This window comes from Eschrichtius robustus, chromosome 14 (genome assembly GCF_028021215.1).
Source record: "Eschrichtius robustus isolate mEscRob2 chromosome 14, mEscRob2.pri, whole genome shotgun sequence".
Taxonomy (NCBI): Eukaryota; Metazoa; Chordata; class Mammalia; order Artiodactyla; family Eschrichtiidae; genus Eschrichtius; species Eschrichtius robustus.
Window position 1 is genome coordinate 31717501 of NC_090837.1, and position 17556 is coordinate 31735056.

Here is a 17556-nt window from a genome sequence, read left to right on the forward strand (position 1 = left end):
AGACTACAAAACATGACTATATCCCGAGGATGGCTCCCTGGCATCCACAAGGCCGGTGGAAACCAGCAGCGGAGACACCCAGGCAGTGATGCCTGGAACCCCAGGCCCGCGAGCGGCGTGTGGCTCCCGGTGGTGACTCCGGGGCAGGAAGGTCACACTGGGCAGGCTGGGCAGGGGGACAGGCCCCTGCTGGCCTCACAGCGCCACTGCCAGGCTCCTTGGTGCAGAGCAGGGGCTCAGGTGGGCTTCAGGCCTGGGCTGGGCCGGGCTGGCTCAGGAGCCGGCGGGTCATGGATGCATCGGCTCACCTTTGAATCAGACTGGGGTCGACAGGGCTGCCCTTGGAGGACAGTTTTTGGATGCAACCGAGCAGGATTTTAGCGCAGTGCCATTGCTTTGTCAGCAAAGGAGCTGAGGGCTCTGGGCTGGAAAGTAAGGGGACCTGGGAAGCAGGCTGAGAAGGATGGTAGACAATTAAATGAGGCAGGTGGGTAAGTCCTCAGGCCAGGTGTGTTTTACATGCACCGTCTCATTTATTCAGCATCACAACTATGTTTCTATCCTACGATGAGAACCAGGCTTAGGAGGCTAAGTGACTTCGAAGCTGGAATTCCCACCCACATCAATCCAGGTGCACTTTGAAAATTTCAGAATGACCCCCAAGGCCTGGGGGCCTTGTCTGTGCACATCAGCCTTTAACTACCTGACATGACTGGATGGTGTGGGGTGCACGCCGAACGGCAGAAGCACAGACGGAAGGGGCGGGGACCCTAAGGGCAGTGCAGCTGCAGAAACTAGGAGTCCTGGCTTTGGGCGCTGGCCGGGCGTGGGCTTGGTCGGTCAGGCCCTGTGGCATCCAGCTCACTCCATCGGAACCGAAGACCCCTGACGCTGAAACACCGATGTGGAAAAGAGAGGCCTAAGATTTACGCATTCATTTTCAAGCTCTTGCTCATAAATGAAAGTCGCCCTAAATTTCTGACCCATTACTGTTATCGTTGCTGCTGGAGATAATCTAGAATAAGTATTGTGAAGTCAGTTACTCAACGTTCCAAACATCAGATGTCCCTTCAGTGGTTTCTGAATAAGTTCTCATTACAAAACTTTAAGTGATTTTTTCAATCTGATGCTTCTATAACGCTTACGTTTATAATTTTACATTTAGTAGCTTTTCATCTTTGCAGTAGTGAAATGTACAAGGTAAAATATGCCACCATGCTTTACGGACTGCATCTGTCTGGTATGTCACAAAAGTGATAATGGTGACACAGAAAACAGTGGGCTTCTGCATTAATAATTAATAATCCTCAACAACACTTATTTGATAGGTGCATTTGCTCTCCCCTGAGGCTACTTAAGTGAAAATCATGGAATTTTTATGAATAATTTTTGGTTTCAGCTGCAGAAAAAGAAAAGCGAAGTTGAGACGGCTGGGTGCACAGGATGAGATGTGCTTATTTTCCTGAATTGTTAAGAATATCCCCCCTGATTACCATTTGAAAGAAACAATAAAAATCAACTAAAGATTTAGAAGCAAACACTGAGAAATTGTTCCGCGATGGGGAAAACTTGGGAATACTTTATTTAACCTAAGTTCAAAAATATAACTGGCAGCATTTTCTAAGGACAGCTCTCATGTGAAACACCCTTTATGTCCAGCATTACAGGGTTAGAATGTCCACCAGTGGAAGTTTAATTTAGTGACCAGTCCAGTGGAATTTTAATTTTAATTTAGTAAAACAAGAGAAGATTGGCATTGAAGCTATAATGAAATAATGCCTTGTTTAGAAGTAGGGTCATACCTAAATAGACATTTCTCCGAAGAAGATATACAGATAGCCAAAAAACACATGAAAGAATGCTCAACATCACTTATCATTAGAGAAATGCAAATCAAAACTACAATGAGGTATCACCTCACACCAGTCAGAATGGCCATCATCAAAAAATCTACAAACAATAAATGCTGGAGAGGGTGTGGAGAAAAGGAACCCTTTTGCACTGTTGGTGGGAATGTAAATTGATACAGCCACTATGGAACAGTATGGAGGTTCCTTAAAAAACTAAAAGTAGAACTACCATACGACCCAGCAATCCCACTACTGGGCATATACCTCGAGAAAACCATAATTTCAAAAGGAGTCGTGTACCACAATGTTCATTGCAGCTCTATTTACAATAGCCAGGACATGGAAGCAATCTAAGTGTCCATCGACAGATGAACGGATAAAGAAGATGTGGCAAATACGTACAATGGAATATTACTCAGCCATGAAAAGAAATGAAATTGACTTATTTGTAGTGAGGTGAATGGACCTAGAATTTGTCAGACAGAGTGAAGTTAAGTCAGAAAGAGAAAAACAAATACTGTATGCTAACACACATATATATATATGGAATCTAAAAAAAATAAAAGGTTCTGAAGAACCCAGGGGCAGGACAGGAATAAAGACACAGACGTAGAGAATGGACTTGAGGACACGGGGAGGGGGAAGGGTAAGCTGGGACGAAGTGAGAGAGTGGCATGGACATATATACACTACCAAATGTAAAACAGATAGCTAGTGGGAAGCAGCCGCATAGCACAGGGAGATCGGCTCGGTGCTTTGTGACCACCTAGAGGGGTGGGATAGGGAGGGTGGGAGGGAGACGCAAGAGGGAGGAGATATGGGGATACATGTATATGTATAGCTGATTCACTTTGTTTTAAAGCAGAAACTAACACACCATTGTAAAGCAATTATACTCCAATAAAGATGTCTAAAAAAAAAAAAAGAAGTAGGGTCATAAGTGATGACTTAATTAATGACATTAAACAGTGGGTTTTTTCTTTTTTTTTTTTTGGTTACTACATTTCCGTGGTTCTCACACGACAAATCCCTTCTCAACACTGGAGTAGGTTTACCCACTGCCTGAGTCTTTTATTTTTTTTTTAACTTTTCTACTTCTTTTCCTTTTTTAAATTGAAGTATAGTTGACTGGTGAGCAGGAACTTGCTGAGTACCCCGATTCTCCTAAATTGGCTCACAAGGTGCTCCTCTTATATCTGAAAAAACTAGGCATCCACTGTGAGTGCATCCACTTCCTCTAGGACACACCATCCACATGGTGATATTTACACCTCACTCACACCATCCCCTAAAATTCTCCTTTCAGACTGAAATAAGAAAGGGTGCCAACATGAACTGTGCAAACATTCATGGCTTTCTCTAGATAATTAGTGTCATGGGATGTCAGTTTCCAGGTGCATTACTAGAACATATGAAATCCTGATTGGACACCAAAAGGTCATGTCAGATTTAATTAAGAGAAAATCGGTATAAACCAAACACTAATGGACAGGCTACATATAAAATCTAAAACAGCTTGGGAAACCGCTGCCTGTAGTATCAGTCATAACCCCTCAACTCTTGGCTCTTTTTTGGTTAATAATCTGACTTTCATCTTATTCACTAAAAATAATTGTAAAATACTTAAAAACAACAAAGAACAATATAGTAGGTATTATTTAATGTGTTAATAAAGATAAATTTAATCAATAGCCACTTTCTTCCTAAGAGATACCAGAAACTTCGTATTTAATCGTCACTTTCCCATTTTTTATATTCGTATTTTCTAGTATCTTAGTTCCAATATGAGTTCATCCTATCTTGATTAGTCATTATTATAATTCCTTTTCTGGTGTAAATTTTTATAGCCTTCATAATTTTTATTGTGGTTTTCCTTAAGTTACCTTTACAAGGACAAGTTTGTGCATTTCCACACCACTCTTAACTATGTCTCAAGTCAATGGTAAAAACAGGTAAAGAAGCACAATTTTTAAAAAAGTAAACTCAAAACAAAATGACCCAAGTATTCTGGATACCTTCTTCCTTTCCCTCACCCATTATTTTAAGACCTTAAAACAAGAAAATAAATGAAAATAGTGGCTTTGAGAACTAACTTTGTCATAATATTTTTAGAAGTTTTCTTTTTTCTTAAACAAAAGCTACATGTGTTAAAATCAATTTGAATCAATTTATTTTGAATCATTTCAAAATAAAAATCTACAAGATCACCCATGGAAGCCTTAAAATAATTTCTGATACACAAACAGTCCAGCCCCACCCAACACAGACAGGCTGCAGAAACAGGCCAAGAGCACACGTCTTTCCCTTTGTCTCCCTCTGATTTCCCCCTCTGCTCCTCTGTCATCATTATTCTCTTTCCCAGATCATTGCTCAGCCCCATTTTCTCCTCCAGTGGTTTCTTGGCCTTCCAAAGCTCCTCTCTAAAGCATCCTTGTGTGATTCTTATATCAGAAATTGGTTTGGACGAAGCCTCTTGGGAAGGGACTTGTCTGGTCTTTGGAATTAAGCTGTTCTCACTTACATGTAGTCTGACTCTAAGGAGGCATCAGAGATGCCTTCAGGACTCCACGCTGGTGTTCTTTGCTGCTTTCAGAGATGGTCAATGTCTGCAAGACTTCAAAAACTTGAGGAAAATATGCTTTCTGCAGTTGATGAGTTAGCTTATTGTCTTTGCAACCCATGTTTGTTTAAAAGTCAACAACAGTGACAATAATTTTTGTACTCTGGAGGGGGATGCAGGATGCCGGTGAAAATGTAAGTGGTTCCCTTTGGTACATCCTGGAAGAGGCACTAACAGGTGTAGAATGTATTAGCTTTTATGAAAATGACATGAGCATACGCTATACTTGGGTTAAAGCCTGACTACCTATGTGCTTTGAGCGACGTGTTTTTGGAATCAATGGAATAATGATAAGAATTTTAGCTAATACTTACTGAGAGGTTGCTGGCAGAGCTGGAATCTGAGCCTCAGCAGTGTAACTTCAGTGTCTACACTCTAACTAACCACTCTGCTCTACTGCCTCCTGCAGGGGAAAAAGCCTTGTCCTAGTTACTGACATAAAACATATTTGTATATGGAAGCAATTTTAGGGCCAAATAAAATCTTTAGGTTTCAAAGATTTGATTGTGACCATGTTGCCTAAGCAAAGGAATATTTGTGAACAGAACCAATAACAGGGTGACTCCTGGCAGGACTAGAATGTTCCAAAGCATTTCTGGAAGCCCCATCTACCTAAATGAACCGTTACTTGGATTTTGTTCCTTCTGGACTATACTCAGCCCTCCTCTAGAATCACGCCACCCTAGCAGTTACATAAACATTTCCAGCTTGCAGTGGTGCCACTGTGAATGGGAATGCAAAGGCTGCTATTATTCTTGACACAGAAACTGAAGGATAAAGGCCGATAAATCAGATTTGAGTGGCGGCAAAGACGAGGCCTCCAAAGAGGAACTTGTGTATGGAAGACAATGGCAGGGTGGTGGGCAGCGTGTGGCAAGGGTCCAATCTCAGATACAGAGATGCAGATGCATTCCCACTGGTCCCTGATCCCCGCGACAGGCTTGATGGAGATACCGCGCGAAGAGCTGGGAGGAGGCGGACGAGAAAGCGTTTGCAGCCTCGGGAGGGAGGAACATGACAGATGTCCACATTACAAGAGCCTGTTGCTGGCGGAGTCACAGAGCATCCATCAGGCCTGTCTCCAAAGAGAACCCTCGCGCACTCATCCTGAGTGCTTGTTCACGCTCTCAAGAGGGGCACAGAGAGAAGGCCATCAAGGAGAAAAGAAAGAATGGCAGCCTTCAGAGTGGAGGGGTTGGGTGACCCAAAGGATCTGCCTGCCTTCTGTCAAGGAGAAGCAAAGTGAAGGGGAAAACCTCCCTTCATATGCTTCAGGGGCCACCGCCAGAGAAATAAAAGCTTGCATTACTCACCATCTTCTTTAATTAAGCTTTTTTTCAGTACACAAGTGGGATCCATTTTTATTTAAGAAAAAGAGAATGAATGTGATAAATGAATAAAGTAGAGGTAAGCTGACACCCTAGGCACGGCGGAGTGCAGGCAATCTCAAGTTTTCAACGGCATTGGGATATCTCCAGAAGCATCCCTTTGAGTGAGAAGGCGAGAAAAAGAACTTGCAGTGGCTAGAAACTTCCTCAAGTTTGCTGCCTTGAGACACCTGTCCAAAACCGTATAGATGGGCGATAAAGGACCCTGGTCCCGAGACGCAGGAAGAGTGTGGTTCTAGGGCAAAATCAGGCCTCACTTCTCCACCTGCTCAATGGTTTAGGGCTGGGAGAGAGAAACAGCTAAAATACTGCCCAAATCTGACGTTGCTGTAAACTCACAGATTGGTAACAGCTGGTTGCTTACATACATGGCACACTGTGTAATTCCTGAGTCACGCTCTATTCCCGACCCTGTACTTAGCAGGCACTTGGTAGATGCACAGAAATATTGGTTCAATTTCCGATGAACTATGCCTGAAAGGAACAGCTTGGCTTTGCAATGAGGGGTGAAGGCCGGGGGAGGCCAGCCCCAGAGAAAGCACCTGGGGGGTGAGTCACAGCTCTGTCCTTTCAGGATGGAACCTGGAAGAAAGATGTGACCCCCTACGTTTTCCTCACTGTTAACCAAGGCCCCTTAGGAGGCCGGAAACCCATGACGTTCCTCCTAAGTTGAACACGGAGTACGCACTATTCAAATACGAATGTTCACCCATACGGTTCGCAAATCCTTTTGCAATCGTGACTCATTTGAATTGACACGATGAGAATCACTTAAATCTATTTGTGCTTTTTTCATCTGTTTCAATTACAAAACAAGAGAGTTGGACTTAAAAGGTTTTTTAAAGTTTCAACCACCTCTAAAAGATGCTATCATTTTTCTACTTCAAATCAGGAACACTTCTAAATTACTCTGAAAGATTTAAAAAGCATTTGTTTCCAGGCAGTTGAGGACCCAGTACCTGTGGGACAGCATTTGTCTTCAAATTATTCTGTATCAACTTAGGTTCTGTTCCTTGAGGGATATGTTTCCGCGATAGCGTCTATGACGACACTGACGGATGGTACCTAACGTGATCTGTTTTTGGTTTCATCTTTTAATGTGCAAGCTGTCTTTAAACGTTCTCACTTCTAATCAGCGAGTTTATTAAGACCACAGGGCTGAGCCATGTCTGTGATCCGACCTTTTGGCTAATTGGCCAGTAGCTTTTGAAATTAATCTGGTGAAGAAAAACTATTGTTTTAAAGGAAGTTTGTGGATAAGCTGTTTTCTTGAAATTGTTCATTTTCCCTTGGAAACCTGCAGATGGAGAGTAAGATGAGGGTGGGCCCTGCATGGAGACCTTGGCCCTGGGTGTCGGGAATACCTAGACCTCCTCAGAGGTCACTGTCTCTCCAGGTATAAATCACACTTCCTCAAAGCCTCCCTATTTAAGTTTGGAAACTAGAGCATACTCCAGTTTACCGGGCAATACTTTTAAATCAGTCTCTCATAGGATATGATAAGTGAATCCAAACATAACCTACAACCCACTGACAATGCGGGAATAGCTTAGCCAGGAAGAACAATAGCAGCTAATGGAGAGTTTGTACTTGAGGTGTGCGCAGAGCTGGTGCTTGGAGGAATAAAAACAAAAGTTGTTTACTGAAGGCTTAGCTTTTGATTTAAAAAAATGTTTCCTTTCAATTCTACTGAGAAATGATTTCAAGTGCTCATCTCCACCTGGAGGTCAGAACCCAGGAGACAAAAGCTCTTTACAGAGTGTGTAGAACTTGCATTGACCCTCTGGCAAGTCTCCACTTGCTGGGGGAAGCAGTGTGCTGTTCTAGGTACTGGTAATTACTGCTTCAGACGCCTGGGAAAACTTAACCCATATTCATCTTTCTGAAAATCCTTACTAACAATGTTCATGCCACACAGGGTATGTGGATGAAATGCAGAAGAAACACAAATGAAAAGTAAACAGAATGGAGTCACTGTAGCAAAGTTCCAACTGTTTTGCAGTAGTGGAGGACAGGAGGTATTTCCACTGTAAACCTTCACACCCCACGTTTTTATTATTTTCATGTAAGAGTCTGCCCCTAGCTCAAAGTCTCTGGAGGAAATTTGCTTTAGGTTTCTCTTTTCCAAATTAGTAACAGCTTATACTTGTGGACAAATACGACTGACTATCTAAGGTGTAGTTGGGGGACCATATATGCATGAGCAGAGTCAGCGTGGAGCTAAGCAAAGTGACTTCGACAAGGTGGACAGTCTCCAAAAACAGTGCCTTGATTTACTGACATGTTGAAAGAGAAAGTGTTCACGAGAACAGGAGGTGACCAGCCCTTAACTTAGAATAGACACAGTCACAGATACTGGAGCTAAAAATCCATCCAGCTCAGTAGACACCGTGTCAGGCCAGCGGAGGTGCCGTTTGGCCTGGATGTTGTATTCTGCTCCCTGGTTGGTGCGGGGCACGTGGCAGCTCCCCATTCACGCGTCTGCTCATCTCTTCACTCCCTCCCGCGCTCCTGCCGGCCCACTGGGCATCTGCTTCGTGCCCGCCCTCCACCAGGCCGTGAGTAGGTGCTTGGGGATCGGTGGATGAACCCTGTGGCCCTTCTGCGGATGCCAGGCTGTGAAGCAGCCTTCTGCTGAAGCATCTTCCTCTCGGGGCTGGCCTGAGACACAGACTACCCTTGCCAGGCTGAGGGCAGTTCTGTCCGATGGACAGTAAGTCTCTCTCGGTTCCTGGGTCTATGCCAGCGTGACTTGGCGTCCTGAAATGTGACACTGAGCGTTCAGAGTCTCTGGGCAGGAAAGATGAACATATTTTTAATTCTCGATTGTTCAAATCCATATAATTTACTCTCCTTGAGTATAGGTGGCCCGACACCCACTTTATCGTTTCTTTTTTCCTGAATTGTGCTAACTCGACAGGGTTGGCCACCCAACTAGAGTTCTGAGCTCGGCCTTGATCTTGCCACGCAGAGTCTCTTTGTTACCATCAGCATTAACTCCTTGGATCGGCTAAGCCCTGGGCCAGGGTGTCTTCCAAACAGATGCCCAGATGCCCAGCTGGGAACAAGGTGACTCCAAACGCTCAGTGTCATATTTCAGGACATTTAAGACAATTTTAATTAAGAAGTCTTTTCAGGTATGAACGTATCATAGAAAATTTGCTTTTTGAGATGCACCACAACTTAGGAGGAAGAGGTTGGATCCTAGACTCATTTTGTAAAAGATCCACCACGTGATTTTGGGGGGTGAGCTTCGTGAGGCCCACAGAAGCGGCAGCACGCAGTGCAAGGTGGGGATCGTACATTATCCTGCCCCACCAGACACTAGAGAGATGCTTGCAGAGCCCTCATGCAAGGCACAGGCACTCAGCTACGTGTTAGTTCTCCCCATGGGCCTCAAATCTATTTATGAAATGAGACGAGTAATATCTTAAATGGTCAGAGGACAGAAAATACATTAAATTAGTTACAGCACAAAGCCTAGTACATAAAAGGCACTTAATATTTACTGAATGATGGACAAAGAAAAATGCCAAGTTTCAGAAAGGAAAGTACTATATAAACCCAAAGTACGAATACAGAAAATGTATCTATCATTTTTTTCTTAAATGAGAAGGAATCACACTTAAAAATCAACAGTTTTGACACCAGAACATATTTAATATTAGAAAACATACTTTAGTTGTATGCAACCTGGATTGTTGAGTAAAATAAAAACTACAACTGCCCCCTGCCATTCCTGTTGTCTGAGTCATTCATTTCTATCCCAAGTTTTCTTGTGGTTACTCCCCGTTATCTTTGTTTGCAGGTTTTTCTCTCCAGGATATTTCCACACTAATTAATCTTCTTAAAGCACTGTTTTCACCACCACATGGCGTAGAAACAGCCTTCCTTTTTCCCTCCCTGCCTTTCATTAAATAACGCTCCTTATTCAAAGCCTTTTAATCATGTCCTCACTTTACCTGTCAGTTCTTTGTTCTTAACCCCTCTAATTCAGGGGTCTTAATCTAGGGGGTATAGATCTTTCAGGCTGGATTTTAGTAAGTTGGAGAATGCCTGAACTTCCGTGTAAAACTGTGTGTCTGTGTGAATTTGTCCTGAGAGACAATCCATTTCAAGAAGCAACCCAGAAGACCCAAGATGCCGTGGATGAAGACCCTTCCCCCTCAGGCGGTCTCCCTCCTGCCCACTGCCAGGGGCCGTGCTCCTCCTGGACCTCGGGTGTCCTCCCACTCGGCCCATCCTCTGGATGAAGACCCGCCTCCCGCTCTATCCACCCCACTCCGGCTCCTCTGAAACCCGGCCAAGCGCGGGTGCCCTACCCCGTGACTGCGATGTGCCCCCCCGGATTTCCTATCCTCTGGGTAGGATCCCCCCATCTTTCTGTGCATCTCCAGCCCACAGATGAGCTTGGAAGTGAGGCAGAGGGGATGGGGCGCTGGATAGGCATGTCCATCCCAGACTTACAGCCATTTCTTCCACAACTGCCTCGCACTGTCTTTCCTGAGTTCTCTGAAGCAGGACCCTTGAAGTCAGTTTGAAAAATAAACCTAAACAACAATGAAGAGAACGCTTCTCGTTCTCGCACCACGTGGCTGGCAGGCATTCTCCCAAATCGTCTTGGAGGACCGGTTCTGATGTGTGCAGCTTCCTCCAGCTCATGGCCCGTGTGGTGGTCTCCATGGGGAATCTTGTGATTGATTATGATCGGTTCTGGGTGACCCTACCCACCTGTGTACTGCCTCTCTCCGTGAACCAGCTTTTGAAATCCCAGCTCTGCCCCGGCTCTGAGTGTGGAAAAGCAGTCACAGACGTGAGTTCCTCTCCTCTGACCCCTGGCACGCCAAGTCGTAAGTCCTGAGTGTTATAATTGTATTAATGGCTGGCCAGGCAGATGTGATGAAGGGCATACCGGGTCATCAATATACTAGCTGCCAGATGGAAAACAATTAAAGGGTGGGGAGACGGGAAGAACACACTCAAAAAGCCACCGATCTGGCTTGAATGCGGTCCCTTCAATTTGCAGAAACATTACCATTATCATTAAAGGTCAAAGCCAGTTACTGGTGGAAAAAATCAATAAAGTTGAGGGAGGGGGAGAGGCTGAAGGGATGAATTCATGACATGCCCTCTGTATTGAAGGGACTTGCTAGAAATCTATGTGTTTCCAACTCTTGGGGATAAAACCAGTTGTCAGGAAAATGGACCATTCATGTAGTTTCAGGGGTTCCTGCTGTGAACTGATTTTAAAGACTCAGTGCAAAACAGAGAGGAAAAAAAAAAGAGCAAGGAGGGATTCAAAAATTGCGTCTGCCTGTTAGTCTTCGTCACCCTTTTTGCTGGACTTTGAGAATCAGCTTGTTTGTGGTTTTTGTTTTTTTAATGAAAGCTACCCACGAGCATGTTCTATATATCTTGTCCAGGTCAATTACTGCAGACGAGCAGAAATCTTTATTACCGGCAACCCGAGGCCACCACTTACACTGCGCTTGTGGCACACACTAGAAAACACATTCTGACTTATTAATCTGCACATCACGGTCTGAAGGTATTACTCATAACACGATGGGTACTGTCTGGACTGAATATTAGATAAAAAATCTGCTCACTTCTCCCCCCTCCTGCTGCACCAATAATAGCGATGTAAGAACTGCCTGGTGGTGAAGTCCAATCTGCAGCCCACCCAGCACCGAGGAAAGGGCCACGCTCTGTGCACAGCGGGGTACCCTTCTCTGCTAAAGGCACCGTGGTGGTCTCCTACAAACATTACATTTGCTATTTCTCAGCTGCCTACAAGTATATCTGCTCATTAATACTTGAGAGGTTGAAGGCTGCCAAGGACGACTGCTAAGCAATTAAGTATCGTGACCTCCCTCAGGGACAGAGGGGCAGACAGAATGAACGAAGGGAGGAGACCCATGTAGGGCTTTGGGGGTTTCAATCTCTACTTCTGCTGCCTATTCAGTCACATGAATCTACAGTGAAAACTGAAAATTTGAATCAGATTTAATTTTTTGCTTATACTTTCTATGAAAACGTGGGCTGCTAATCAAGAACTCAGAAGCGTTTTGTATATTTTGCAATAAAATTTTCATGTAAATTTGTAAAAACTGCAAATTTCAAATAATCATCAGATGTATTAAATCAGAGCTGTTATGACCCTGACTTGGGGGCATTCTGAAAGCCTTGCGGATCGACGTGAAGCACGAGCGATGGTTCCTCCACAGCCATTGGTTAGTTCGGTTTGGAAGCTCCCAGGGTTGGACTCAGAGGTCCGGAAACACGTCCTCGTTCTGTCTAGATGTGAGACAAGCTGGGCACTTGCTCTCTGAAGCCCTTAGCACCTCCTAACGAGGGCCTGCCTTGTGCCAGGCTCACACTGGACACTGCCCGTGCGGTGTTTCTTCTGACTGCAAGGCGACCTTGGAAGGAGACCTTACTGACGTCATTCCAGGGAAGGAAACACACTGGACCCGGGTGTAGAATCTATAAGTGGTGACATAAGACTGTGGACTATACGAGTGGTGCCACCAGGTTTTTGCCGTGGCCGTGGGGATTGAGGGTAAGGCTCCATTTCGGCTACACCTAGAGTTTGTCCACCCCAGAGCTCTGGTGCCCAACACCACCAGTGGGGAAAAGCCAAATGTAGCTCTTTAAGTCACCATTAAAACTTCAAATTCAGTTCCTCATTCGCAGTGCACACGTTTTGAGTATCAGTGGCCACGAATGACTAGCGGCTACCATACTGGATGGCACAGACAGAGAAGATTTCCACCAATGCAGGAAGTTCTACCGGCTGCTGCTGCTCTAAGTGTTGGGATTCTGGTCTCTGGCTACGACCGCCTCTTCTACCTCGTGACTCATTCACTGAACTTGGCCTCAATCCTTTAGCGCCTACCTTCTCCTCGTGGCGCACTGGACACCTCTGACCTCCCCGCCTCCAAGCTGAGACTTTTCCAACCATGATTTCTTGTCATCCTTGATTCCCTTGCTCCTTGACTTTCTCTTGGGCAACCCCCGGCCAAACCCTAAATGTTGGCAGGTTGCATCCTTTTGATTTCCCTGCTCTTGTTTCTGGGATATGATGCATTACCAGAAATGATGATAAAATAATAAAAGGGAGAGAATGTACTCTCTATTCATCCCTAACTCTTCAACCCTAGCAGGTCCTCTCTGCTTCCCAGCACTTCTTTGGTTCACCTTGTATTGACTCACCAACTCAACCCTGACAATGCCTCTTCCTGAAATCCTCAGATCTCCCACGACCCTCACCCTCTACAGATGACCCGCCCCATCGTTGGTGGGGTCTAAAAACCACGCCGTGTATATATATGTACAATTGAATCGCTTTGTGATTCAATAGCAGAAATTAACACAACATTGTAAACAACTATACTTGAATAAAATAAATTAAGAAAGAACAAAACCACGCCATGAACTTCCCCAACACGTTCCTCTGACTTTCTTTCTGTTTCCTTTAGCCAAAGTGAGCCACCAACTGCTTTCTACCCGGGAGCACTGACTCGTTGCTTTCAGATCTTTGCTCGTGATGTCTCTCTCAATTAGATGTTTTCTCCCCGCAAGCTCACCTCTGCCACAAGGCTGTTTTTGAATCATCCCACCCAAAAGCCACCTCTTTCTTGTCCGAGTTTCCCTAACCTGTTATCTGTACCTTGCACACAAGGTTTTAAGTGATACTGCATGTGCAAATGTCCTCCCCACTGACCCACACCAATGTGAGAGGGGTGCTTGCTGGATTCGGCTTGCATTCCCAGCAGTGACCAGCCCAGGTCTTTATTCAGTACCTATTTATTCAACGAATATCTATATATCAATTTTTGCAAATGTCAGATTAATTGCTAAGGTAGACAGAGTTAATTCAATAATTAACTGATGAACGCATTTCTTCTAATGATCTCAACATGAAGTTCTAACTGTATGATTACATCACCAGGACCTCTGATGGGAAACCAGGGTGCATGTGTTGACGGCTAGCACTGCAATCATCGGGGCTGCAGCACTGTGCAACAGAGCTCCTAGGGAGGGTGGGCTGGGTATGAAATGACAGAGCGGGCAAACAACCAAAGAAAGACATCAAAGCTGGAATCAACTTACCTTGCGTAGCAATATAATGATTGGGTCGATGATAGCCCTAAAAATAAATGAGAAAGAATATTTGACAAACTGAAAAATCAATAAGCAGCACAGAAGTCACATGCTAAGTTTGCCAAAATGAATGCACCTACAAATACCAATAGCTGCATCATTTGAAAGTTACATGACCAGACCTGGGACCACTGAGCACCTCTTAATAAGCCAAGGTGCATCAAATATAACAGTTCTGATGCCTGCACGGCGGGGAGTGGGTGAGTAACTTAATCACACACAGGCTACGAGATGATGGATGAGCAAAAAACACCAACAACTTATGGATTTTCTGAAATAACATGACCATGACTCTGATTAGAGTGTAAACCGGCTAGGAATGTGCAAGGGGATTTCATCTGTGTTTGGGATGTTATTGGCAATGTGACAAAGCTTTAACGCATAATCTGTTACATCAATATAGGCAGTTATATCAACAGTAATACTAAACATCATTTTTAAACACTGCTAATACCAAGATATGATGCTGTAGCAAGGACCAGGAATTTAAAGAGGTAGAAGTTCTGCAAGACCCCTTCCTTTTATCATGGCCTTACAAGAAGGGGGAAAGATGAAAACTGGGACCAAAGCAAGAAGGAAACAAGGGACATCACAGGATCAATATCTGGGAAAGATAAAGCCAATTTAGAGAAAATGACACACAGGTAACATATAATATCACCACGGACCTTAATACTTCCCCTTTCTGTCCCCTGAGATGACCCAAAATACTATGCCCAAAGCCAGCTGAGAAAGAGAATAAAGATACTTGGAGAGGAAATACCAATTTCTCAGACCACTTAGATGCATATCTGTTAGATCTTTTTGCTCTTAAAAGCAAGTCTACAAGAGGGAACAACCAAAGCAAACACATTCTTTTGTACAACTGGCCTGCTGCAGGTGTCTGACATAGAGTCATGACAGATATTAAGTAGGGTTATTCAGATGATCAGTCACTTCCTGCCAGCTGGTAAGCTCCACGAAGCAAGACCTGGTTGGACTCATCACCGTACGCGCCAGTCTGCAAGGTGCTGGGAGATGGGGGCTCATTGGTTAAACTGCAGCAGCTGGCACGGTCCATGGAGACCTCTGATGCTGAGCACAGTGGCAGTCCCCAGGCCTCCCCTGCTTGACCTGCCAGCAGCATGAACACAACCGAACCCCCGCAATGCCTTCTTCATTGGCTTCCGGATGTGACGCTCTGGCTTTCTTCCTGCCTGGCCGCGGCTCCTCCTCCTCCTTCCTTCGTCCCCTCCTCCTCTCCCTGGTGGTGATGCTGGGATGCCCTGTGTCTGGACTCTCCTCTGTCTACCCCACTCCCCTGATGATCTCCTCCAGCCTCACGGCCGTCAGCATCCAGTATCCCGGGAGCCCTGCATCCTCACTTCCTGCCGGGCCTTTGCCCTGAAACCCTGGGGCGAACCAGTGCCGACTCACACCTCCACACGGACATCTGATGTACATTTAAAGCTGAACACATATAAACCCAGCTCCTCGTTTCCTCTCCACTCCGAGTCTGTCACCACAATCCTGTTCAGATAACGGTGACCCCACCTCCTGAAGGCATGCGGGCCCCTCCTTCCCCAGCCTCCACCTCAGCTCAGACCCAGGATCCTCCCACCTCCCTCCCTCTGGCCGCCTGCCCTGGGCCAGGCCACCCTCAGCCACCTAGCGGGCCTCCTCGCTTTGACCCCCTTGCCGACCTACAGTTCGTCCTCCTCGCGGCTTCCAGATCCCTCACTCCTCTGAGCACGTCCCTCTATGACCGCCCAGCTCACAGGAAGAGCCCACCTCCTCACCACCGTGGACGTCACCTGCCCAGGCTTCCCTCACCCCATCGCCCGGACGCCACCCTCTTCACCAGCACCCTCCACAGCTGCCGGGCATGCCCCACAGCCAGGCCTTTTCCTGGGCTGCCTCTTGGCCTGGAGGCTCAGCCCCCAGATATCCCCCCGGCCCAGACCCCCACTTTCTCGGTGGAGCTGACACTCCACCGGCACTGTGCTCCTCCTACCCTCTACGACACGAGAGAGACTTAACCGACTTGTTTCATTTGTGATCTCTTCCTCCCGGTTAGACCAACAGATCCATGATGTCAGAGCTTTCTTTTTGGTTTTGGTCTGAATTGTGCACAGTTACAACACCAGTGCCTCAAACAGTTACTGACCTGTAATAGGTGCTCAATAAAATCTCACTGACTAAGTGAAAAGGGGTCCTGAACTCTGACTCTTTTCTCTGTTAAAACGAGAACTAATGAATCTGGTATTTTCATTACTTTTAGGTCCTCCCTCCTCTGTGTCTCTACCCAGCCGTTCTTTAAAGCTTAGTTCAAATGGCCTCCAGGACGAAGCCCGATCTGATCACAGCCACTCCTCAGAGGGTGGTTCGGCAGACGCTGAGGACTGACAGCATCCGAGGCCTGTGTCAGGGGCAGGGGTACAGCGGGACCCGGACACTGTCCCTCTGCTCGAGGACCCAGAGGGTTGTGGGAGCTGGGACTGCGGTGTGAACAACGTTCTCCTGGACTCTCCCCAGGGAACGAGTGTCAGAGTGAAGACGTTTCTTACTTCAGCTCCTAAGTTGTGAGGCCTCAGGCAGAAGGTACAAGGTCTTGGGCACCTCTGAGCACTCCTGTAAGGCACTCCTTAAATATTTCCCAAATGAAGTAATAAGTGCAATGTGCCTTTGGAGGAAACCTTGCTTTAATAAAAACTTCTACCTTGGATTGGATATGTTTTTGGTCATCATCAAATGTAGGGTCTAGGGGTCTCTGTTTGAAGACTGAGATACGAATTAGTCTTCAAATAATCCTCCGTCAGGCCTCAAATCTATAACCCCCAAATGCCAAACCCTCCCAAGAAGCACTACACATAACACTCTTGCAGTCATTTTTAGGTAACTCTTAGAGACTGTAATGCTAGTATTTTTAGTAATACTCAGCCAAGACAAGAAAGGAATCCACATATCTGAATAAAACTTGTGCAAGGAAGTCCTGATGGATTAAGAAACAGTATGAAGTCCAAGTACAGAGGATGTCTTGGGAACTGAGATCTGTTTAATGTAAACTTGGGCCTTGGAGGTAACAGCAACTTTCCCTTGATTTTCAGTCTATACTTTTGATTTCATTCATTCTTTCAAGTGAAAACATGCTGTCTCCCAAAGAATTTATTCTAATGTAAGACATTAAGTTAACATGATGCAGAATGAACAAAGGAGCAGGCTTCAATAATTAAGCAGCCTACATATTTAATGACACGTCTTGCATGCATCAGAGGTCCTGGCTAACAGCTGCAGACGACTTTGAAGGCAACTTGAAAGTGCTGTGATGACAAGAGATGGTAAATCATCAAATTAGGAATTAGAGAGTTTTGTCCTATTAATATGCAAGCAGACTTTTTTAAGTGTCAAATAATCCAAGTTGTTGACAAAAAAATGGAAATACCATTTTCTTAGTCCACAGAAGCGTGGGATGGCAAAGAAGGCAGGGAACGTCACGGGGAGCTCACCAGCCCGAGGCTGACATGTCTTCATGTATGGGACATGTTCTGCGTGT

At 45.4% G+C, this 17556-nt stretch overlaps 1 protein-coding gene across 1 annotated transcript in view; it reads right to left on the reverse strand.

Annotated features, from left to right (window-relative positions):
* Nucleotides 1-17556, reverse strand: part of PTPRM (protein tyrosine phosphatase receptor type M) — a 756425-nt gene that overhangs the window by 69708 nt on the left and 669161 nt on the right. Inside the window, exon 20 of the mRNA XM_068563694.1 lies at nucleotides 13974-14010. Within this exon, the coding sequence (XP_068419795.1) occupies nucleotides 13974-14010 (37 nt within the window). The remainder of the gene's footprint in view (nucleotides 1-13973; nucleotides 14011-17556) is intronic.